The 26,223-nt window shown below is 36.8% G+C and overlaps 1 protein-coding gene across 2 annotated transcripts; it reads right to left on the bottom strand.

The window, feature by feature from the left end:
• Positions 1-6,013: 6,013 nt before the first annotated feature.
• LOC135693355 (pre-B-cell leukemia transcription factor 1) lies at positions 6,014-25,212 on the bottom strand. 2 transcript variants are annotated; one of them, XM_065211804.2, is made up of 13 exons: positions 24,956-25,212; positions 21,958-22,031; positions 18,932-19,155; positions 18,552-18,742; positions 17,518-17,653; positions 16,611-16,779; positions 15,991-16,091; positions 14,807-14,893; positions 13,796-13,855; positions 13,285-13,345; positions 9,479-11,699; positions 7,701-7,841; positions 6,014-6,422 (listed from the first exon to the last, which is right to left on the bottom strand). In XM_065211804.2, the coding sequence occupies exons 1-11, from the start codon at positions 25,150-25,152 to the stop codon at positions 11,692-11,694; spliced, it is 1,308 nt and encodes a 435-aa protein (XP_065067876.2). In that variant the 5' UTR covers positions 25,153-25,212; the 3' UTR covers positions 6,014-6,422; positions 7,701-7,841; positions 9,479-11,691. The 2 variants fall into 2 exon arrangements, with proteins under 2 accessions (XP_065067876.2, XP_065067878.2); XM_065211806.2 differs by lacking the exon at positions 14,807-14,893 and having other exon boundaries at positions 24,956-25,210.
• Between the last annotated feature and the right edge of the window lie 1,011 nt (positions 25,213-26,223).

Consider the following 26,223-nt stretch of genomic DNA (forward strand, 5'->3'; position numbering starts at 1 on the left):
TCGCGGTGGCGCATCACAACGAGTTCTCATCAGGTGGTTGTGGTTTATAGTCACAAGGTCACATGATTCTTAAGCTGGGAGTTCTTATTCGATAGCAAACTTTCCGCCTGGTGACAATCCACCTATTTGTCGAAGTTATTTTGACGGCATTCTACTACTGATCCCTCAGTCCTCTTTACGCTGTTTCCGAAGTATTCGTGGAATTTCTCGTGGTTACGAACTCACCCAGGCAGGCAGACGCAACACAAGTCTCCTTCGAGGGAATTGTTGTCTCCGTCAGTGCCGTCGGAACGAAATTCATAATTGTAACAGGATCGCTGTATACTTCTGTAACCTCTTCCCCATGTAAGTATTTAATGTATGTATGCGTAGTAGCCAACTGTCACTCAACCATTGTATTTAGCATTTCCGTTTTAAAGAATATAAATAGATTGATTTTGTAGTTAAAGGAGCTTTTAAATAATCAAGAAAATGTGAGAAACTACGAAGTCTTCTTCGTCTAAATCCTAACGCGACTCGAAGTACTGTCACAGAATTGGTGCAGGACCCGCTCGTCTTTACCATCGATCATCGATCCTCTCAATGTCATACGAAGAAGTCCTTGGACTTGTCAGTGGTCTCGCCTCCGTTGTCAAAGAACAACAGATCACCGCCAAAGATGTTTCCTCTCAAACTCAGCAACAGATTCGAGAGCTCTCTAATGCCGTCCATGAATTATCGCAATCTGTTCGCAACAAAGAAACTACAAGCTCGCCCCTTCGTCTACCACAGCTCACTCTCCCTGAGTTTACAGGCCGCGAAGACCTTGATCGTTTTGCCGAACAACTCACAAACGTGCTTTCTTCTTCTGGTGTCTCTGCCAAATTTTGGTTCACCTATTTGAAACAACAATGCCGCCGGGATACCCGAGCGTTCGACATCATCTGTGCATTCGAAGCTGCCAATGCCGCTAGAATAGACGACAAAACAAGCAATGCTGAGTTCATTCTTTTCTATGAAACTGGCCTTGCTCAACTCAAAGCCCAGAGAGGGGTTCCCAAAGAGCAACAAATCCGCCAACTACTCGCCACATATTACTCAATGTACCAACACCCTTCCGAATCCGTGGCCGACTTCGCCCATCGTTTCCTTGAAACCCAGCATTCCTTGGAAAAACTCATTCCTGGAATTCACCGTACTGACGCAGATGTAGAATTAATTCACGCATTTATGCTCAAATTACAACCTTCTCTTGCAAAAGAACTCGTGAGCCGAGATTCACCCTTCTCTTCGCTTACCGCCGTGATTGAAGCTGCCAAACGGTTTGAATCCGTCCAGCCTCCAAAGCCTGATGCCATCGAAGGTCTATGGAAGCCCCAAGCCTTGGTTTCCTCTCCGCCACCTAACATGCAGTCGAGAAACTCTCAAGACTCTCCTCGTGCGAAGCAAAATGTTCGATCACGCCAACAAGCTCAAAAAGACCCTCCAGGTACAAACTTTTGTCGTTACTTTAACAAATTTGACGTAGCACACTGCGAGATGCCAAATAATCAATGTAAAAGAGGCTATATTCATAAATGCTCAAAATGCTTTAGATTTAACTGTAAAGCGTTTACACATTCTCCCAACCCTCGTAGTGATTCTCGCAGTGCCCCTCCCGATATTCGTAGGCATGATAGAATTAAGGCAACTTATGTATCGCCTTCTGACCCTAAACACAGTAATTCTGTACTGCTTAGCTCGGTAAAAGAAATTGTCAGCGATTCTTTTTCTTCCTTAAAGAAAGACTTAGCAACAAGTATCGAGAAAGAAGTCAAACGGCAACTGCCCCAGCCTACCCAGGCTCCCGTGTCTCATGTGGCTACGACGCAAGATCCACTTTATGGTATGCCAGCTATAACCTCCCTTCCCGTTAATGCGAAATTTTCGTCTTTGGATCTTGCGGCAAAAAACATTTTGTGGACTAAGGTCACCTCTGCGGGTGTTTCCCTGCCCTTGCCCCTGGATAGCTGCTGCTCAGTTTCACTCGTCAGCCAACATCATGCGCAAACCGTAGCCAAATACGACCCTGCGTTTCAATTTACTAAATTAGAGCAGCCTATCCCTGTTTCGGTCGCTGGGCCTAATTCTTCCCTCAAGGCAGTTGGTGTCATTCAAGTGCCTATCACTTGGGGAAATGGCAAATCCGCAACTTTCACGATGCTCGTTGTTCCCAGCCTGTCTTGGCCTATTTTATTTGGTCAGAATCATTTACGACAAACCGATGCACGTATATATTCTAAGGATTTGAAGGTATATTTTGCCGATTCTGCAATGGATTTTAACATTAGCTGTTACGACTCCAATCCAATCGAATATTTTCCTGCTATGAGAGGCCAACAGCCCAGCCCCAGCTCAACGGCCAATGTTACATGTTTGCTTACCGCCATGCCCATGCAAGGCACGTCAGCAAGCCATGTTTCTTTGACCCGAGGGCTCAATTTTGTCACGGTTTGCCTCATGGTAACCGCCTCCCTTATAGGCTCTCCTCTCTTTTCGGGGCCCCTTTGGCTGGAGGGCAATACGTTTTCACCAGGGCTTCAAACCCTTAGTGGTCCAATAGACCTTGCCTCCCTGAAGAGCGTACCTTTTTCTGGTGAACAACTGCCCCAATTTTACCCTGCCAGCCACCCTGGGTTTTCAAAATGTCGACCAAGTCGGCCACTGGCCCCGACCCCACCTTCTTGTGTGGCTGTTTTGGCACCTCAAAGCAACGACGCCATATGCTCTGATGATCCACCTGATATGGCCTTCGTAACCAATATCTTAATACGTTCAAACAAAGGTTCTGCAAATATACCTTTTAATGTTTCGCTCGGCACTATACGATCTTTCTCCAAAGCGGATAGTGTGGTGTATGAAGATACCGTGGATTATACTGCAAAACAAATGTCCGACCACTGGTATTCACAGGTATTAGCAAATGTGCATAATCCGCCTTTAGGTGTCGATCCGCTTGTCTCCTTGCCAACACACGTTAAGAGCACAGGGTTAGATTCTTCAGCATTATCCGAATTTCTAGAAACCAATACCGTCGAGCATTTTCCCACCGCTCGGGAAGTGCTTGCACGTAATGGTCGTCTTAGAGGTCTTGTAAAATCGTGCCCATACCTCCAACTCGAAGGAGGACTGCACGGAGGTACTTACGTTATATCGCTTAATCAAGAAGTATTCTCTCGGATATGTCGTTAATTGTCGTAAAAAAATAACCAAACAATCATAATGGACATTACATAATCTGCAATTAGTTTTCGCGTATTGTATAAAAAAAAATTATAAACAAGTTTCTAATTTTTTTGCCAACGAGGGGTGGACTGTAACAGGATCGCTGTATACTTCTGTAACCTCTTCCCCATGTAAGTATTTAATGTATGTATGCGTAGTAGCCAACTGTCACTCAACCATTGTATTTAGCATTTCCGTTTTAAAGAATATAAATAGATTGATTTTGTAGTTAAAGGAGCTTTTAAATAATCAAGAAAATGTGAGAAACTACGAAGTCTTCTTCGTCTAAATCCTAACGCGACTCGAAGTACTGTCACATAATGGGAGGGGAGGGGGGGGGGCTGCCCAGTGTATTCTTTCTCATTGAGTACACTGTTATAAAGGAAATATACTGCAGTTTGACAATCATTGGGGGGCTCCAGCCCCCCAGCCCCCCAGCCCCCTCCGATTCCGACGGGCCTGTCTGTACAATGCACATGTACGAAAATTAATAAATAATCCATTATTTATATATAAACGAATTGTAATCTTTATTTTCACGTGAACTTAAGAGGTACGCACATCTCAGTTATACTATTCCGCTTAGCTTTTCGCTTTATGCTCTAAAAACGAAGCATACATGTTTTCAGGCCCGTCACTATAGTTGGCGCGTGGAGAGTGACACCCCCTTGAAAAATGATTCCATTGAAAAAACGAGGGGTTTTTTACCATCTTTGGGTAATTTGTCGGCAAATTTCCAAACCTGTCGGCAAATACAGGATGGCCCACCCACTTTGTCATGGGCTATAGGAAGCAATGAATGTTCAATTAGAGCACAGGTTCAGAAAGTCTTAATACGAAAAACATTGTTAAGTCTTAACTGCCTCTAGTGAATCGGGGCGAAATATCAGTCTCTTTTAAATTCAAGTTATCCTTAAATTTATTCAATTTATTCTATTTCGCTACATTGGAGTCTCATCATCGTGTTGATTTGTTACGGCGGACAGTGTTTCTAGCATGTTCATCGTTTCTTTCTTCTTACACACAAGAAAGTCTTGTACAAAATGAGGGGATCTATTCAGGGGTGTAATGCTAGAGGGGTTCAGGTGGTGAGCCCCCTTCTTAATGCCAGTTTTTTCTTTCACTGTTGTTTTCAGCAACATTCTGTGCAAGGGCTTCCTTCCTATTTTGATAGCACTACAATAGTGGATGCAAACAGAATTTTGTTACACCGAGGGAAGTATATCCAATGCAGCTTAGAATGCTTTTGGAAAACAGAGTTTAACTTCTCTTTCATCCATAACGCTGTCAAAATTTCTTGGAACATTCTATCAGTCAATTTTCGAGCAATGCTCAATTTACGCCTAAGGATTCTCGCCTGTAGCTGGCCCACCTTTTGCAAAAAATGCAAATATTAAGAGGTGAATCAACAGTAAAGCCTCTTTTTATTCGATTTTAGCCCCCCGAACGTTTTTAGACCCTTACTTTCCTCAATGCTCCGCGGTACCTGAATGGTCACACTAAAGTTCTTAACTGAACTATTCCTATTTAAGAAAAATGGTTGCTGTTAATATAATTTCTCAAGAAAAGAGAAACTCCCAAATCATCTCCAACCAAACAACAATGTTTCGGGTTCAGTTCCAAAACGCCAATTAAAGGCATGGCCAAACTGTGTAAGTATCCTTGCATGCTTATAATGAGATGCAAACCGGAGAGAGGCCAAAAATGTTTTCTTTAACAGTGTGGTCATAAGATAATTAATTTTATATACTGCATTTATGCGTTTCTATTTCAACATTCGGCATTTGAAAAATTCAATTCCAAGTATTTCTAGTGTCATACTTTAAAAGATCAGCTGCTACAGAAATGCTGATACTTTATAATTGCTGCAAAAAAGAAACAATTTTACTACAGGGTGAGAAGAGCAATTTCTTTTTTTGACAGGTATAAATAAACTGATAATTTGATAAGGTTCAGTGCAAAGTAATCGGTATTTTTAAAAAATTGGACATGTCCAGATTATCGTTTTTAAACGAAAAGAAATATATTGTTGATCAATGTGAAATATGAAGAGACTGGAGTATGGCCTTGGTATCTGTCTTGGTATCTGAAATATGAAGAGACTACCAAAACTAATAAAGCATTTTAGAAGTGAAAAAGTATAAGGGAAGTTCAAAGCATAGTTTCAAAAATAGTTTTTGTACTTTCATATGGAGAATTCCTGTTGAGATTTTATCATGGAAACGCTAGAAGGGCTTGCACCGTCAACCGAGTTGAAACTCAGTCCGTGTTGAACACAACCCAGGTTGAAATTTCTCAAATGAACGGTCAAAGCTTAATGCGAGCAATTTGCTGCAAAAGATGAACTTGAGGCGCCTTTGCAGCAATATAATCACTCAAAGATTTTCTTTCTTCGATTAGGGTGTCAACCAAATCCCGTGCCATTGTACAAGGATGTATGAATGAAAGCGAAGAAAACTGATAAATCGAATTAAGAGACAATGTAAGCCAAAAATTTAAAAAAATACAATATATTTGCAGTTGCTTTGATTCGATATCTAAACTAACGAAACAAGAGAAAAATCTCAAAAGAATGTGGAAAGAATCTCTTTGCGATGAAGTTAACCATCGATGATTCAATAATCAACGATGCGAAAGATAGAACAGCCTTGGACCGTCAAAAGGTGTTAGAAACATATTCTGGTTCTCAAAACCTTGGCAACAGCCAAAATATCAGTAAACAAAAATAATTTTTGCAGTTATAAGACTACAAAATAGATATTCTCAAATGCATCAACATTTCACGGGATGTTAGTTTTTATTATAATTTTATGAATAAAAACAAGGGATTTAAAATTTGATTTTTTACCCGTTTGTGGCACACTCCATTTCAACAAATACTCTATTCATTGTCATAAAACTGTTTCCACGAAACATTCTTGCACCGCGATAGCTCTAGTCGACTCGACTAAAACTCCTTCGGAAAAGAAGAGCAATTATCGAAAACGTAGGGAATGCCTGATCAAAATCATGGTTTTTCTTCCGATGCGTCATAAAGTGCCGCAGCTTCCTCTGCACACAACGAAAATAGCTCTAATTCAGCGGAACATCGTTGCGGCTCACTTGAGTTTTGCCGAAGGCAGTCGTCATAAGTTCGAAACTCTTTAGAACATCTTTTATTAACCGTTTTAATGACAGGGCTAAAAAAGAAAAGATAGAAATATCAATCAATCTCTTGCTCGCCACATCTTTCTAAGAAATTATATGAAGAGTAAAGCCAAGGAGATCTAGTACTATCAAATATTCTCAATGTCCACTAAAGGCCATATTTTCTACAAAAAAATGCTTTACTGGGACATAAAAAAGTCGAGAAAGTTCCCACTCTGCATGAATGGCAGGAGAGGACTTTGTTCTTTAGCACAAGGTCTTGTTCATCTAACCCAAACAGATTTCAGATAGATATAAAATAAAGGGTTGATTTGAAGAAAACCCTCTGATGCTTATTCGAATCTGGGTTCCAGCTGGTCAGTAAGTTAGCCACAACAACTGCCCACCAACCAACAAGCAGTGATGCAACCAATGAGCCACTCCAGCAAGTCAACCACTTCAGTCAGATCAACCAACCAGTTATTTCTATAGGAACGACTTTTGGTGTTGATTGGTTCCTATATGATTCCTTTGACTTTCCATCGTTGATGTTTGTTCCGGTCTTATTTAACGTGCAGAGAACACGGAGACAATGAGAGAGATGTGTGTTGCTGTATAACTCTGATCTGGACTGAACTGAACTGAACTGACTGACTTTCTACGAATTAAGATACTTATATACAGAAATCAAATTGCTGACTAAGAATGAGTTACGATGATGTAATGATGATGTAATGGAAGAAATCAGCAAGACATAGATGTGTGAATGTGTGTACAATGGTGAAGGGAATGTCATGTGCCAGGTGATGCCGTGAATGATGTCAGTGGATATCATGGTGATGGACTATCGATGAAAAAGTAGGAATATGGCCTATGTTACAATATGAAATCACTACATTTCAACTAATCAACCAACGTATAACTCCAGGCAACGAAGGGAAAGGGTTTTATCAAAAATGCCCCCCCCCCCTTAACCAACGACCACGGAACATGTTACTTATTAAGGGGGCTAAAGATTTTTTAGGGGCTAAACATGTTAAAAACAAAGAGCAGGGTGATTTTTGCATGGTTTTAAGTACATTTTGAAAAATATTAAGGCTAAAGCCCCCATTGGCCCCAGCTTTCGCGGTCCCTGCCCTTTACTGACTTTTAGAAACATTAGCTTCATAAAATACCTTTTCTTTAAATAGCATTTCATATCAAAATTCATTTTTCTATCAAGGACAGATATCGCAAGAAATCAATACTCACTCTCCTACACTAAGTCCTACACTAAGACATGTATACTTCAATCTGAACATATATATATATATATGAATGTTGACACCTACTGCTGTGAAGAACATTCATTGAGTTGTTGTCTTTCCTTTGAGCATTTTTCCAACCATGTCTCTGGATTTTGATTCACGCAATGTGCATAGGAGTCCATTTGTTCATTGCATTTTATCTCAACGATGTTGATAAGCGCTTCCCTTGGAGAAAAAAGCTTCATGTTACTTCTTTCTAAGTACCAGTTTAGCCTAAGCCTTTTTGCAAAATACAAGAACGAAATTCAGTAGTAATGAAGTTAGAACCTATTATTCAAGTGATTAGTATGGAAACTTTTCATTTTCAATTCAACTTAAACTACAATTACAAATTTCGCTTTTACCAAAGTAATTTGTAATTGGCTAGCAAGGGTTTACCAAGATAAAGACTATAAGAAGCACAAAAAATTAAGAAAAAAAGGAAAAAGTTTATTTGTCGTTTTTTTGGTTTGGAAGTTGTCAGTAGCAGAAATCATTAGAATTGAAGAAGTTCAAGATTATTCCAAGTCTTATTTCTGCAGCAGAAAATGTAAGAGGTAGTGCGGATAGTGGAGTCGGATAGTTTGGAGATCATGAAGCTGAGATGATTCTCACTGATATCTAGAGCGTGGCCACGAAATTGAACCTGGGAGGGGGGGGGGGCTAAGAAAAAAGTTTAGTGACATAGGAGGACCCTCAATGGTTGTGTCCAACCTGAAAGAAATTTTTTGAAATTGCTAAAAAGCATTTCCGAGAAAAAAATCTAATAAAATACTACATGATTATTTGTTTATTTGGAAAAATTGAGAAGGGCAGTAGCCATGCTAAAACTTTGGGGACAGACCTTAGGGAAAGAAGGAAAAATGCCATGTTTTGGTTCTTGATCTCAGCTCACTTTTTGCTCTTACTGTTTTCTTTCCTCCCTCGCTGTTTAAAACCTTACCCAATCTCAATGCTAGAGAACTTTTCCTTCTCCCGCAACTCTCAGTCAAAGCAAGAGAAAATGAGATTCATACTTCATAAATCTTATTACTACACAGATTCATGTCAAACAGGGGCATATGGCTAGATAGCTCTAATGAGTTTTTTCTACATGTCCTACAGCTTCCATTTTGCAATATTAACCGTTATTAAATAAACATGTTAATATCTATTTCCTGTTTTTCAGTTATCTTAAATTTAGCAGTAGGTTCTTATTTTTTGATAGTTAAATTATAGGTAACAAATTGCTGTGAAATGAAATATTTGAATTTGAACTTAAATATGAGTTTCTCATGTCATGCATGCATGCAACCAGTGGCGTCGCCAAAGAGCTCTGTACCCCCAACACAGCGCCTCCGACGAACTTTTTTGCAAAACAATAGAACTTTTCACAAAATCTTTTGTTATGGGTGGTAAATTTTCCATTCCCCTCCCCCCACCCCACTTTCCAACCTGTGTCGGAGCCAATGCAACACTTTGTCCGTTGGCACATTAAGGATTTTTGCCGGGCAAAAGTAACAACTATTTGTACTCACCCTGTAACCTTTACGCAACAATTGTAACATTTTAGCATTTCTGTAGTAGTTGAACTTTCAAAATATAACACCAAAGTATGAACTTTGAAACAGAAACGCATAAAAGAAGGAATAAATGAGTATTTATCTTTTCACCACACCCTCAAAGAATAAGACACGTCCTTTTTGTCGGTAGAATCACTTCTTTAACCCTCCAAAAATTTGTTTGGCTTCGCCCCCTCTACATGCATGCAACAATCAAATAACCATAAAACAATCTCATCAAGTTTTGCAAGGAGAAACAAAACACAAATCTTGATGTCTTACATTATCCAAAACTCTCACCAAACCTCTTCATCGAAATCAGATAACCTTTAAAGCAGCGGCAAACAACATTAGTTGGTGACCTAACTGATCATAGCTGATGATCTCGATGCCCAATACCGCGCCACGCTTATGATATAGCCTCTTTACGACTCTCCTAACAACAAAAGTTGAGCCTCCATTGAGAAAAAAGAAAGCGAATGCCTGGTAATGCCAGTGGCTTACGCCCGTTACACTTTATTATATGAAAAAACTTGAAACGAGCACTGGACAATCAGAAAAAAAGTTGGAAACTTCAGGACTCAAAGCAAATATCTTGACAAGAAATGTCAAAAAGCGTAGAAACATTGACGCGCCTCACTTTTGTGGCCTGCGTGCAGACTACGGAGGAGGAAAAATCCAGGGGGTGACTTTCCAACACTTTTGCAGCTGCAAAAACTCTCTCCAACAAGTTTCTGTTGGAAAATTTTCTAGCATGAAAAATTATTTATAGGACCTCGAGTGTTGAATTAAAATTTAATAAAATTCTCCTAGGAAATATTGAGTACAATCTCCCAAAGTGTTACTAAACTGGAGCATTCTACATTTACCTTTGTTTTGTATGAAAATTAGTGCATTAAATTGATTTAATGATTCAATAAAAGTATTTTTAAATCATCGTCCGAAATGCAAAGACTCGATTTCTTAGATTGAATTATTGTGGAGAATCCGGGATCCAGGATATGACAACGACATTTATCATGTAGGGTACGTATACAATATTACCTTTACAAGAAAAATTTTGGAAGTTAATCTCGGTTTTCCACGGACGTCGAGCGCATTTCAGAGTCCGAGGGGCACCGATAGGAAGGGGCACTGTCTGTTAAAAAAGGGCATTTTCAACAATCATCATTAGAATCTGACAATTCTATGTACTAAAAAAATAAATATCAGTTTAGTTTGGAATTGAGCAGTTCGGAATTTAGAATTCCCCATGAGAATCAAAGTTGAATTGGTTGCTCTATCATTTGTGCTCCAAAAGCATGCATTCAACATTGAATCGGAGGATAGAGGAAAGTTACTTTTGAGAGGAAATAGAATACAGCAACTTTTTTGAAAGACTTTGTATCCAGCGTTAGATAAAGGGAAAGAAGGAAACTCTTCTAAGGAAACAAGCTCATCCCAAAATATAGGGGTATGTGCCAACAGTTTACCCTGCTTTTTGGAACCAATTGGCTCTTCATACGTCAGCTCAAGATCAACGAAACAAATTATGACAAAAAGCTTAAAAACGAAAGCAGTTGCACAGGAACAAATCCTCAAAATCGAATACGTTGACCGGAGAAATAGAAAAGAAAAATTCCTGCAGAGTTTTGTCTGTTTTCAGCGTGTTCTGTAAAGTTTCACGTGAACCTTACCATCAACTTATACAAATCATAATGGTGTTTCATTAGAACTCATCATTAGAAAATCATGTATAACATATTACACAACAGTATACCTGAAATGGCGGTTCCTTGGGTGTGAACCTCGAAAAGGTCTATTGAAAATAAAGAATGCAAATTGCTACTGCCATCATAGCTTTAGCTATCGGAGCAGAGAACGAAATTTCTGGGCTTGTGTACAGTAACATGAACAGGCAATGGGATAATGTTGGCAATACTGACTGACAACTTGAAATGAAAACTACTTTGCTCGTCTCTGAAAAGAGGACAATTCACCTTTTTAGAAAGGGAGACATTCCGTGATTTCGAAAACTAACTGCCAGAAAGGATGAAAAAGCATCGTTTTAGGAAAATTTTAAAATGCTGCTTTCTAGCAATCACCTTGTGAAAGTGCAAGCAGCAAAGAGCGGTCGGTCCAATATTGTGCCCCAATAACCAATCTATCAGTCGCATGGGTGTCGAAGAAGATTCAAGAGACAATAGACTAATATGATTTACTGAATGTGTGATCTAATATAACACCATTCTACTCAAAAATTTATCCGATAGGATCAATTGACTCTCATTTCTTTTTACTGTAATAACAAATATAATCTATAAAAAATCTATCTATAACTAACAAATCATGAATAACAACATAACTAAACTCGATAAAATTTCTATAACCGAAGATATTGTTTAGAAGCCTAAAAATCATTAAAAGAAATACTCCTCCGTTCTGATAAAGTTCTGTTCTGGTCTGACCTTTTGTAGAATTCTATAGCAACATCTTCAGCAAGGCAACTTATTGATTCAACCATCTACAAACAAATGGATTATCATGAGTCAGAAGCACTTAACGTGTTATGATAGAATAAAACGTGAACAGTTTGCCGTACACTGTGTGCTTGTAGTGGATATAAAAAGATGTAATCTCAAAGCGTATTCTGGAAAATAATCGTCAAGGGTGGGAAAAGCTTTCTATCTCCAGAAAATGGGCAAATATGCTCTCACAAATAAACAAAGCCTGCCATATCCTTAGTACACTGTCCCAGATTTATGCCAATATCTATTATCCTTTCTTTTTTTAAAGCACCGATGTCAGTGGCTAAACCATTTTAGGAACTTTAATATATTCCAATAGAGTTCTTAAATGCAACGTCGTTAAAATGCATTATTTTAGAATTCTTAATTTTGATCGCATAGCTTGAAAGAACACTATGAAATGATTAGAATGTTAAATCGGTTAAAGACATTTAGAATTTCGAGAGATATGGCAAATTAAAGATTATTTATCTGTCTTGATTCCTAAAATTCAGAATCGAGAACAAATTTGATGGGAAAAGTGATTGTATTGATGTGGTCGTACCTCAGCTAAATTGTACCATATTCAACCAGTTTTGAAAATTCAGAGGCGTTTTAAGATGCTTTGTTAGGTTATGTCGTTCAAATTCAAAAATTATAAAAATATATGACATCATTACTTTAAATCTGATGTGTGACATTATTACTTTGAATCTCTTTTCATGGTGGTCATGTCCGGTGTCGATAATTTTTACCGAAAGTTGTGAAGTTTCGATAAAAAAGTTTTTCTATTAGATAAATTCAATCTCAAAGCAAATATTTCTCGAACGTGGTCGCTGATTCTCACTATCAAAGAAAAAAATCTACAAAAATGATAAATTCGACTTTCAGTGATAAACAATAATTATAATACAAACAAATTTCTTTCTACAATTAGCCAATAAACTAGCTGTAGTTAATTGTTAAGGAATTATGGTATTAAATGTAAATTTACAATATTCTGTTTAGATGATCACACACCTGCCCATCGTGGATTCTATTGACTTTTTCAAACCGTCTATAACTTTTGTTTTGTTTTCGGCATGATTTGGCCAAAGAATTAAAAATGTGATTTTTTGGCCGGTTGAAGGCAATCGACAGATATAAAAGCGGCCTAAGCCATCTTTCAATCAATATAAGCCAATCAGTGAGCGTGTGAGTGCAATCCCACTCAGTTGTTGGTCAACTTTTGATTGAGTGAAAGCTTAAAGACAATTTGTCTCGTTGTGGATTGGTTAACGAGAACAATAGCTGGAACAATAGCCTAAACACGATTCCAGCGCTCCGCCATATTTTTTACAATGCGATAAATTAAAGGGGGACTGGAAACAATAAAAAATATCTTTGTTCTTATAATCAATCAACGTCGTGACAGATTGCCTTTAAGCCCCTGGAATATCTCGATTGCCTTTAACGTTGAGAAAAAATGCACACATCAATGAAAGTAAAACATAGCTGAATTTAATTTGTAGTAGTCAGCTGATATTACCAAGCAAATGATAAAAGTAGACTTAAAAGCAAACAATTTTCAATTGACTACTCAAAGAAGTTCACCTTCCTTACCGTTCTCAGGGTCATTATCTTCATCGCTTCCTAAATCATCTTCATTGTCTTCATCTTTGCCCTGCAAACCAACAAATGCATCAGAAAAAAAATCTAGCTTATGTGTTATCTTCTTTAAATAAATAAAAAATATCTGATACTAAGAAATCAACAGCTCTATACATTACAACAGTAAAGGGAGTATGAAACTGCACCATTTAGTTACTTAATGGTTTCATCATATAAAAAATGCTCAGAAAAATTCCATTGCCACAAAACTGCATTGAACTATGATTAAATGTCACTATCAAGTTAATATCAATTCAGGGCTTTTATCCAACATCAAACTGGTTTTTATCAATTTGTCAGTGAAGTTTTCTGTTTTTGATCGATTCATTATCAGATCAGATACGCTTACCAAACATGCAATTACATTATTACAAAAAGTATCGTTGATCAATCGTTGATCATCACTGAATTTTCTGATAGTTATCTGTTACGCAACGAAAGTCTGAATTGATTAACAATATACCTCATCCGCTTTTCCAGCCCATGCATTTATCGAGTCAAAGAGACTGCTGAAACTTGAAGGCTAAAAATGAATAAAGAGCTTGATAACTGGCTAAGCAATGGATCACAAAATTTTCATTGCCAAAAAAATGAAAGGGCGAGGACTGATCAAGATAAATCGTGAAGAACAATCAAACAATAGTTTAGTAGCTTATTATGGCGAGATGGAAACATCTCATCTATGTATGTGGAGTTACATGCTGAAAATTGACGCAGGCAAGATAATAGAAGAGGAATAAATATTTTCTGCAAGAAGCAACTTTTAAATCACAGCTAGCCATATCTGCAGTCTACTAGGAAATGCCTGTCTGTATGGGGGAGGGGAGGTAGCGACCCTTTTTACTTTAAACATTGCTCTAAATGTATTCAACGGATAACTTGCTATTCCTATAGCAACGTAGTTAAAGTGTATCATAAATCTGTTATTACTCCGTCCCTACAAAAGTTTCAGTTTCCAACCGAAAGGACCACGTCTCTTGGCTTGTGTTAATGCTGATAGGTCTGTGTTGTGTGACAAACATTGAGATGAGAGATGTCTGATTCTTTCATACGACATTAGGTTGGTGTTCAGCTAATAATTTTATAGCTGAAGAAAGTTGCTCTTTTGGTTTTAAAAAAGCAGCTTCAAGATAATGATTGGCAAACCAAGCACGGCTAATAATTTAACAGAACAGGATGGATGTGGATACACAAACGAGAGACACTGTATGCGACAAACGAGAAGCACCGTATGCGACAAACGAGAGGCACCGTATGCGACAAAGCCTGCTTATAACGGAAAACCAGCCTTAACATTATGCGGAATTTAGCGGATTTACTGACTCTATAGGTATAGATCAACTATCTAATGGCGATGCATTAAATTCCAGCATAAACTATAAGACGCTGAGGTACAAAGGGGAATAGCCGGTCAGTCAATGCCTTAAGGTAACTTTCATGGATCTTAAAAGTTCAATAAAAGTCGTGGACACACCTTGCCTGCTTGGGTTTGATTAGGGAATGACTGCTGTGGCCGGTCAGTAGACCCAGTCTCATCAATCACGTGTCTAATTTCATTCACCTACAGAGTTAAACACAACCCCACTTACAAAAGATCAAACTAAGATTGCCTAAGAAGCTTCAAAGCGCATTTTTTAATAAGTAGCTTGTACTTTTTAGCACCTAAAGTTTCTTTACAATTACATTTGCCTTAAAGATTTTCATACCGTATTGCGACCTCAGATCTATAAATACGTGGCCGAATAAATGAGGGTGGGAACTTAATTTGCTGAAACAATAGCAGTGTAGTACTGGCTTCAGAGACTTTTTACCAACTTAACCTATAACTTGTAAAATACTGCAGTGAATTCTAAAAGCAAATACTTCAATGATATCCAATAAAGGAGTAGCAAATCAAACCATCTTGTTCTGTAGACCATAGTATTTAAAGATCTATCTTTACAGTATCTAGCAATTTCTGCCAGGCCTGTTAATCTTTCTTACATAACAAACTTTCTTTATCTTCTTTTACTTAAAGACTTAATTATGATTCTTATTTACCCTTAATGTATTCATGGCTTCTTTTGTTTAAAGCAGGCTGTCCCTATTGCTCGCGATATTTTTTCAAGTTACGGCGCTATTTTAGCTTATTTCCGACGACACGACTGGGCTATTTACCTAGGCATTTAACAGAAAAGGGTGAATGCATACCTACAAAATAGTTGCAATCTCCTCAGAATGAGAGATTTTGCAAGACAATAAGCACCAAATCGTATTGCATGCAAGTTTGGATAGACCAATTGCCTTTAAGGCAACTAGCCAACAAGGGTTCACAAATGCAAATTCTTTAACTTACGCCCTTAGCAAGTTTATGCGGATTTATACGTTCACCCTTCCTAATTACACACCTTCCTACTTTCACCTGATGGAAACTGAACATCAGGCATGAATTTATTCAATGATTAAGTTGTTAGAATTTTAGTAACAGGCTCCATAATAGCCGTATAAAAACTCCTCCTTAACTCTTGCAACAAGGTCAATTAAGCATCTCGTCGTGTGAAATTGCGAAAAAAGGTTCGTCAAGTTTTTGCTGCATAACAGGATACACTAACGGTAATAGTTACCATATAAACACGTTTTATCACAATAGAGATAGCAAAACAAGAGCACAAATTTTACCTGTGACTGCACATTGATGCCTACTGCACTACCACCATGAAAATCTGTACCATTGATTGGTGCACTAAAGCCCTCACCTTCAGTAGATACACCTCTTTGACCTGAAGTTGATAAATTTTAGGCTTCAAATCAGATAAACCATTTCAAATTGACGCATTTCTCTTGCTTATCTACAAGACACTGGAGAAACTGAAGGAAGCAGTATCATATTGAGGATCTAAAAAAGAATTTTCAATCCACAGAACAATTTCCAGCGCATCTGCGTCATACAGCTGCAAAGCTGATTAACTTAATTTTTTCCGGCTGGTTTTTATGGATAAAAACTGATCTCAATGCTTTAATATGCGCTTCAATAATCAAACAGATCTTGAAGGTACTGATAAACTAAGACCTTTTGAATGCATACATTACATTAATATGCATCCCGAATGCATACATTAAGTTGATTTATTTTCTGAATAGTTTTGCTAGGCTTTTATCCGTTTGCAGTGACCGTCCCCAAGCTGGAATCACCAAAACTGAAGATCAAGTAAAATGAACAAATAAATGAACAAAATCCTCCTTCCACGCGGGACTGTCTGAATACCTAAATATATTAATACAATTTGGAATTTTATTACCTTGAGCTGAAGTTGATCCTGATCCTGGTCCAGCCGAATTACCCACAGAAGTCGAAACTGACGCTGACGAGCTGTGTTGAGCCTTCGCAGCATACAAACTGGCTTCTTCCTGGGCTTTGCCAATGTTTTTCTTATAACGGATTCGCTTATTTCCGAACCAATTTGAAACCTAAAATAATTTTCAATGAATAAAAGCTCAGGGCGAGAGTCATGTGTATCATTCAGGAAAAATATACAAGAGATTATTTTTAAACTAACGTAGCCCACACAAAGATTTTGGAAAGCAAGGGGTAAATGAGTGATGGGGCTGTCTAAGTCCAAAAATTCATCCTTATGGCAAGGAAGGACAAACAAGATAACAGGGCACGATTGATGGAAGAATTTGGTGGGGAAAACCTAAAAATATTACGTGAATCTAAATGTTTCTGAAATATCAACATTAATTGATGATCAGAGTATATATATTCACAAAATGCTGATTACAGAGATGCAAAATCCACATAATTATTTAATTATTTAGAACAGCAGAACCTTGGCAAAGAGGTAGCTATGTTCTTTAAATTGCAGTTTACCAAGGAGACTCCCAAACGTTCTCGAACTCTTCCGCTCCACTAACGTGTTTTTGGCTTAATCGTGTTAAAATCTTCTCGTAAAATGATTTTTAAACAATCTTTTGGTTGTACAAAACTTGTGAATGGCTTTGAAAAAAGCAAACATTTAGTAAACTAAAGCTTTTCGTCTGACACTCTTCAGAGTTTAAAACTTCAGAACATAGATCGAACTCGATAGTTTTGTTATGCTTGATTTTTTCAAAGCCATTTAAAATGATTTTTCTAAAATTTGCACAAAATTATCAAAGATCAGAAAACGTTTGCAAATAAGGCAAATTTGATCATGTTACACTCACCTGTGCGACTGTAATATTGCATTTTCTAGCCAAATCTTCTTTCGCCTCTTCACTTGGGTATGGGTTACTTAAATGTGAGTAGAAATACTCATTTAAAATCTCTGTTGCTTGTTTGCTGAAATTCCGCCTTTTACGCCTACAAAAAATTTGAAATTATTTTGAACCTAAATTAAACTTTTTAAATTATACAAAATTAAATGGGGATTTTAATACTTAAAATTGAGCAGTTTTGCTTGTTCCTAATAGCAGGGAATGAAAGCTTACAACGAAACAGAAAGCATAGCATGCCGTTTATACAAGATTGTCTGACAAAGCATTTGCTCCAGGCCCAAACAACAGAAATCTAACATTGTTGCTACACTGGAAATAAAATCATTATTCTATATATACAAAATTCACGGCTATACATTTTGATGAACATGAAATCTGAGATTTTTAAAATGTAACAAGCTCTCCAATACTCTTAAAAAACAATTGTAACTATTCTGTGCAGTTAGTTGTAGAATAAATGCATAATATCCTGAAATGTCCAAACAGCATAATTGATTTAATTATTTCAAAATTGCAAAATAACATGGGTTGCAATGCAAATTCGATATATGAAAAACAGTCAAGCAATTGAAGAAACATTTTTATGGAAGCTTGTATAAACCTAGCCTGCGTCCAGACTCTGTTGACAAAATTGAAAATAGGAGAAAAAGTAGGGTCTGCAAAGCAGAGCCGATTTTCTTGTTCACAGGTTCCTCAAAATCAAGGAGCCGAATTTGATTGCTTGGGGGAATTTCAATTGTTTTTTTTTGGTTTTCAAAGTGGCGCCTTCGAGCAGAAGTATAAATGAATGGTATCAGGATAATATAATAGGTCTGTTTGTTCTTTTGAACAACTAAAATTACAGAAAAACATTGCACGCTAATGTTCTATAGTGCTTAGAATAAAATGTTGATGTCAGCGAACAAGAAAAGCAGCTCTGTTGCGCAGACTCTACTTTCTCTCCTCTTTTAAATTTCCGAGTCTGCACGCAGGCTAGTACAAACCTGGCATCAAGGAATCTTGATCGCAGTATCATTACAGCTTCGCATGTACTTTGTTTAAGCTGCATTTGAATTGAACTGAATTTCTTGTGAATAATGCTGACCATTCTTTCAATTTCTTTAGCAGATATTGGCCTTGTTCTAGATTGCTCTCTCAGCAGATTCATCACGTGAGTTGTGAATTCAGTGCATGCCTACAAAGGGAAATTCGCTGAAAATGCCACAAACACATTTCTAAACATACAATTTCATCATTTTTTGAAAATACTTTTTGGGAGAATTCAGTAAATCAAAAACATTTCTCTACAAGATTATTGCCTTTTTTCATGATAATGAATTAATGAATAAACGATAGCAGCATTATGAAGAAATGTTATACGGACCTGCTCATATTTCTCCAGTTCTGTGTGATAAATTTGTCTTATCTGGGCCAGTTTTTGCTTATATTCTGTGTTTTCAATTTGTGAATCGTGTACAGCAGCAGCAGCCAACGCTGCGTTTCCAGACTTGTCTGGTCCAGCTACACCCTCAGCCAATAACATATTATCAAGTCGCATAAGCTGAGGATCTGTTTGGTCTTCATCTTGAGACCCTCTGATACTTAAAACTAGATTCATAAGAAAAAAAATAATTCTAGATACTGCAATAATTTATCATTAAGACAACCATAACACTTTACATCCACCATTTTACCTAACTTTCAAGTGTATAGGAGTTTAATTCTGACACAATCCTGTTTGTATTTTCTTGGGCAAAAAAAGATTTGTTAACCAAACATTGTTTCACTAGCTTTATGGATAACTTTATTTGGAAGTTTGGCAGCTTTTATTTGGATTCTTGCATTGTGCCAAGGTATATACAAATTACTTGCCTTAAATGTCTCAACAAGCTAATACTGTCAATCCTTGCACAAGCACTTATCATGCATATTAGGAATGTACTAAGGATTTTCCCATCTTCAGATGACCTAAACACTGGATTGGAAGAGAGAAGTTACATGTTAGCCTGAAATTTGGTGGGCAGTCTACTTGCTTGTTCTCTCTAATGATCTAAAGTGTTACCATACCATATCTAGACAGTGATCATAATCATAAACTATTTACAATGCAAGTTATCATATGAGAAATACTTCATAGGAACTGTGGCGGAATTCCATACAAGTGTACTCAAAAACCTCATTTGCACTGTGACCCTCATAGACTTTGCTGATAATTTGCATGGTTGTAGAGCTCTATATAAAAAGATCACACCCAAAATTTCAGGGATCTAGGTCCACTCATGAGCTGCTAAAGAACTTCTCAGATTCGCTTTTGTCAATTTATTTTTTCGCCCAGTGGTTGTTACTTGATTGAAAACTGTAAGCACATTTGAAAAGTCAATAGTTAAACTGTCTGGATGATTTGGGAAAGGGAACAAAAGATTAGGGTTGTGGTGGTGAAGGAAACTCACTTTCAATGTATTCTCGTCTGGAGCTACTTGGATAGCATAAATGACACACCACTTTTTGTCATATACCACTGTAGCATAGCCAATTGGTAAGCCCAGTATCCAGGGTCTTCTGACCAATCCAGAAATAATCACCAGAGGAACTTATGAATTGACAAAGAGTGAATCTGAAAGGGTTCTTTTGCAGCTCAATGAAATCAGGATTGAACTTAATATTTGTCCTGTTTGAACTTAATATTTGTCCACAAACTTTGACCTGTTTGTGGTAACCAAAGCATATTCGAAAAAAATTCATCAAAATCAAAATTGCCCATTGGATGTGGTCTACATTGGAAATCTTGGTGCATTGTTTTAGTAAATAAACTTGAGAGACAGATTTTTTGTGCTCTTTTAGTCAGATTCGGAATTACAAGAGCCTTCATTTGATACCAAAATCTTTGTTTTAGGTGAGATTTTAGCTACAGAACAGAAGCTAAGAGAGTCTGGGTGTGGTCCAAATGCCCCCGATTTTGGAAATTTTGCAATTTTTGACCTGTCATAACTCAGAAACAAGTTGACCTAGAACCCTGAAATTTTAGGTACGTGAGCTTTTCTTATAGAGCCTTGCACCCATGCAAATTATTAGGAAAATCCATTCAGGGTCACTTTACAAGTTGGGTACACTTGATATGGAATATCCCCATGACAAGTTATGAAGAATCATCACACAGATTAACTCGAAGTCCTGATATGAACTAATTTAATTTAAAATATTCATGCAGGACAATCAAATTAAAAGAACGAGGGAGCATTTCTGGGAAGTTAATTGTTTTTGGTGTTTGGTTTAGAGAAATGTTACACTACTCCTCTCAACATAACAGGACTCATCAGAGCTGTGACTTGCCTCAGATGACCAGGCTAGTTTCAATAGCTTTGTCTTTGGATTTATCATGAGAGGAAGCAGGCCTTGCTTAAGCAAAATGAAGGTGCTCCATAAAAGGAGCTCCTACAAAACTCAAGGAGATCTTTTTTAAGCCTCTAATAAAACTGTCTTTAATGCATCTTTAGGAGCAGTTAAAAAAGTAAAAATTGGCTCATATACGATATGGTGTTGGTAAGCTCAGTATTCTTAGTGAAAACAAATCAAAAGTTTTGGGTCCAAACGGAAACACAGCATTTTCAAACATTGTGTTTCAAAGGATTCAACTCTCAAATTTTTTATATGTAAGTATTTTCTATGCATGGAAATAAATGTTTTCCTTGAAAATGTAAGATGTGATAAAAAATGGTATAAACTCTTGTACAAATCTTATATGATAATATTATGGTCATTTGAGAGGATAGTTTAAGTTTGATCAAAATTACTTTAAAACAATATTTAGCTTCATAGCAATATCATTTTACATTTTCAGGTGCTCATTTAATCATTGTCCATGGTTGTTTTTAGGTGAACTTTAGGGACCCCTGCTCGATCGAGGCTCTTTCCGAGCAAGGCCTGGGAGGAAGTTTGCTGGTTTTAAGCTTTTCAAATATTAAGTTCATACTGGCATACCTTTCAGTCTGAAAAAGTCCAAAAAAGTAAAACAATAAAACCTATGTGAAAGGAGTATTTTTGCAGGAAATATCCAGATGTTCAACCAACAACATAATTAAATATTAATAATGAGTGAAACTTAGGTTGACATTCAGTTAACATTTACTAAAACATTATAAGGAAACTAAGAATGTGGTTTAAGTCAAACAAAAATTCAAAGTACAACTGATAATCTAAATAACATTAATTCAGAAAGAAAATATATGATTTATTCGTTACAATGTGAATCAAATTTACATAGGGAATAAAAGAGGTCTAATCAAAGCAAATAAATCACTTTTTTGTAGAAATGTTTAGCCCTAGGCTTGGAAATGAATTCAATAAACAGAAGCCATGTGGCTAAAGAGAACAGCTGCAAATTAATATAAACATGAAATAACATGCCGTTACCTGTTTTTTCTTTTATTTCGCATAGAACACTGAACAGTGCAGGCTTCATTCTGTGGCAGTTCAAAGCATGCTTCCTGAAAAGTCAGATTGACCCATTAAATAGTGCTTCTAGCAAAAGTGATATGGGTGGATTTGCTTTTAAAAATCAGTGTGCTCATTTTTTAACACTGAAGTTGATATTCAAGCAAGCATGGAAATGCATGCATGTTAGAATAAATGATGCAAAACTGAAAAATTAAAGGAAATAAAAAGGCAGCAAATAGTCTTAAAGCAACACAAACTTTGCATATCAATTATATACAATATGATTGAAACGTATTCTCAACAATTCCTTGCCTGGGCATACGCAAACTGAGCAAATATGAACAAACAAATTCAAAATCTGCTTAAAAACATCTGGAAGCTTTATTTAGCACATCTTGAACCATGATTTATCATGATATACAGCACCGGACAAGAAAGCAGTCAAATGAACTCCACACTTTCTGCAAGCATGTTGGTTGTTGCTTAAGGGAACTTTTAGTTCTTTTGACCATGTTTGAGGCAGATTCGTATCAAAGCTGCAGAAGGTTGCAGAAATTTATGTTGAAGATGGCACATCAAGCATTCTTTCATATCACAAAGTTTTGAATGCATTGAGTTTTGTACCTTACCAATAATGAGGATGCCAGAGTTTTCTTAAGCTTTCTTGCTCCCTCTATAAATTTTTATTGATTCACACTTTTTAAAAGTATAAATTTCATAACAATATTGAGGCTCAGATTAAGTAAAAACTATTCAGTGAAAATGTTACTAGCCAGTCTCCAATTTTATAAAAAAATTTCCTTTACTAATGAACATTTTTTAAAAACAAGACAGGCTTGTATTGTGCAAGTATGGAAAACAACAGTAGTAACAATTTGACCTTTCTTCTTGAGGAAGATTTGAAAATAATTTTACGTTAGAAATTTGGAAGAACATCAAACTTCAGTAAAAATCAGGAAATTCAGAAAAAGGTGTGGGATATGCTTGGTTTGCACAATAGAATACTCGAAGTATTTGTGAATATCAATCATTTCTCCAATATATGCTAGCATAGACCCATATTCCATACTAAAATTAAGATAAAAATCATTTTGCATGCCAAAATGCCACTAAAACTGTGAAAAAGGAGTTTCAGCTATCAGTTGCTGTGAAGGATCAGTTTCTTCTTAATCCTTGTTATCCAAAGATGCAGTTGCTTTGAGGAAGACCAATGGACAAATTGACAAGGATATATATAAAATGAAAGCAATCTTCTGCATTAAGACAAATCTTTGATGATTTTATTCAAATAACTTTCAAAGAAAATATTTCTCAAAACATACAAGGACAATTTTTAGGAAGGTAAATTGGGCAAACTTACATCCTGGGCAAGGTTGAAGCTTGGAACACTGGACACAAGATATTGAATTGTATATCACTTATCATCTTAATTTCTCCAAATTCAATTTGAACTGTTAATTTGCAAGTCATTTTGGTTTTTACAATCAAGCTCTCCTAACCCCTTACTGAATAAAAACAGCAATGACATGTATGTAAAGAAACTGATAGAAATATAAAAATAGGCAATAATTTAGTAAAGGGTAGACACAAGGTTTGTTAAGCACTTTGTACAAAAAACTGATAATTTACATATTAAACTAATTAAATTAGTTCTGATTAATAAAAATTGTATGCATTTTTTGTGGTTAAAATGACTTTCAACAGTGAGATATTATTGTCAACTGCAATAATACACATGATAAAAAGAACATGGGACACAGCTCCCTGAGACGTTTTGCTGAATCTTGTGTTTCTGTAATTACCATTTAAAATACAATCTTTTTATAAAAACACGAGCCTCAAAATTAGTAAAAAATTAAAAACAAATATAACTTTAAACAATGTTTCATCTCAAGAAACTAAAAGTCTTCTGCCATGAAGGGGCGTTTTCAGGTGAACTTTCAAACTTGGACTGGCCAGAAGACTTCCATAGAGCGCAATAGCTGGCAATCATACTGCTTACACCCTAATAACATAGCAAATCAAGAACAATCCAGACTCAGATTTTTAAAAACAATTAAGAACAGTCAGCTAGAACTTCAGTTTACTGTTTTTTTATAAAAAGCAGAGGGATTTTACTTGATATATCTTGTTGGTTTTTGTTTTCCAACTCAAATCAAGTTTTAGCTTTCCTATACTTGCTTCATTTAATGATTTGTTTCCCTGATTTTGCATCAAGCTTTGACTTTAATGTTTGACAGGGACTCAATATGTAACAAAAGCCACAATGAAAACAAAGATAGCAGGGAGGGGTACAAAAATGAAGTACCTATAAATAAATATCAAAGTTTATAGTGGTTTTGCAAGAATACAAGGCTTTTATACACCATTACTTTCCTATCATCTTTGTCATCTTTACCTAAACATATCTCTCTCTCGTTAATTCTGATTTGTTGCTATTTTCATTCAACAGTCTTAAATTTGTTGACGAGTGTCGAATAAACCGATGAACATTATTTGATTTTCCCTCAGTTAGATCAATGAATGTTTGTTTCTAATCAATTCATTCTTCTTCGAACCTTTCCTCTAAATCTAATGAAACCCACACTTGTAGGAGAACAGGAAATTCAAATAGAGGATCAATATTGTAACCGGCAAAACAAAACTTATATTATCGCAAGAAAAATGTGAAATAGGGCGACTTAAAAGTGCGATTATAACCCATTCATATTAACTCGATATATAGAGCGATTATAAGATTGTCAGATGAATAAACCAAGAATATTAAAGCCAAGCTGAAGGCAAAGTCTCTCTGAAGCGGCAACAAGCGAACTTCCGATGGCGACACCAAGTTGCAGTACGCGTAATCTTAGGGTAATGTGACTACATAAAAACAGCCATTGGAAAAAAAACCTGAACTAAAAGAACTTTAAGCTAAGTTATCAATGTTATAATTGATGACGTAAAAAAAGATCTACAAAACATTAAATTTTACCTGGCTTGGGCCTCATCAAGTGACTGATCTGTTATGTTCATTATCTGCTGTAAGATATCTCCGATCTCTTGTTTTCTGTATTCTGGCAACTCTTCCTGTCCATTCCCTATGTTTTGGTGATCAATTGACGGTTGTTGAAGGATGCCGGCTACATTTTGGGGTAGGGTGTTCGACGATTGTTGTTGGGAGGCAGCCATGTTCCTCCTCGTGTCTCAAACTAGGCTTCAACAACATTCGGTATGTCTGCATCACATCACACTTGACAGATCAGAGGCCTTCTGTCAATCAAATGCGCCTTCCGTGCAGCCATCTAACGCGTGGCAATTCACAGGGTTCACAATAAGCGAGACACCCGCAGTTGTCAGAGTTGTCAGTGATCCCTGCATTTATTACACATTTCCTAACTGCAATAGGTTATCATCGGGAGAAATAAACAAAAAATAACCGTAATAAAAACAAGGAACCTAGGTTTTACTCATAATTTTAGTATTACAGTTGATTGAAATAATAGAAAATTTACAGCAATAGAGTGTCACTAGTAAAAGTTAAGTGAAAAGCTTGAGATAATAGTTATTTCAAGTTGTGTTTAAATCCGCCCCAGGGGCGAAACTTCACTATTTTCATTGAAGGGGGGGGGGGGGAAGGAAGCTTCGATGCCCGACAAAAGGGCGTGTCATGCTTGATGGAAGGGCGTGTCATGCCTGAACATCATTTCTAGGGCACATCGCCTTAAGGGTTGAAATCACCGAGGACCACGAGAGAGGGTCACTAAGTATGTCAGGCCTTCAGACTCACGCTGCTTTTCAAAGGCAAAAAAATAATGTCTTTAGTTTTTCTGGTGTTGGCTACAAACATTTGTTTCCGAAAAGCAAGCATTTTTAAGACCTGTCTTTTCTATAAAAGAAAAATAATCTTCACTTTCTAAATCTCCGAGCTATAAGGAGAGTAATTTAAAAGAGATTGAAGTATGGTCTCAATTTTATCACAGTGCAACAACAAAACACAGCTTGGAAATTCCGGAATTTAGAAACAGCTACGCAGACTACAATGTTTCAACAAAAAAGAGCTTCAGTTGCATCTGTCTGAGTTTGATTTTCAACCTTTGGTTGCTCCGTAAGGAATTTAAACATTTTTAGACACCCAAGCACAAAGTAAGTATCTCTGAATTCACCAAAGCAAAATCCTTCAAGAAAAGCTTTTTTATCGGAAATATTTTACAGGTACACCTATCATCAAAGCTCATTTTGCCTAAAACAAAAGGGCTGATC

Source organism: Rhopilema esculentum, chromosome 11, assembly GCF_057945365.1.
Source record: "Rhopilema esculentum isolate cy_ngs chromosome 11, ASM5794536v1, whole genome shotgun sequence".
NCBI classification, from domain to species: domain Eukaryota; kingdom Metazoa; phylum Cnidaria; class Scyphozoa; order Rhizostomeae; family Rhizostomatidae; genus Rhopilema; species Rhopilema esculentum.

Bases quoted from the DNA above. Each gene is read 5' to 3' on its own strand.
- LOC135693355 (XM_065211804.2), bottom strand. From the start codon at position 25,152: ATGGCTGCCTCCCAACAACAATCGTCGAACACCCTACCCCAAAATGTA. The intron at 18,743-18,931 runs GTCCGTATAACA...TTCCCTTTGTAG, and splicing joins AACTGGAGAAATATGAGCAG to GCATGCACTGAATTCACAAC. The intron at 14,894-15,990 runs GTAAAATTTGTG...TTAACTCTGTAG, and splicing joins GCATCAATGTGCAGTCACAG to GTGAATGAAATTAGACACGT.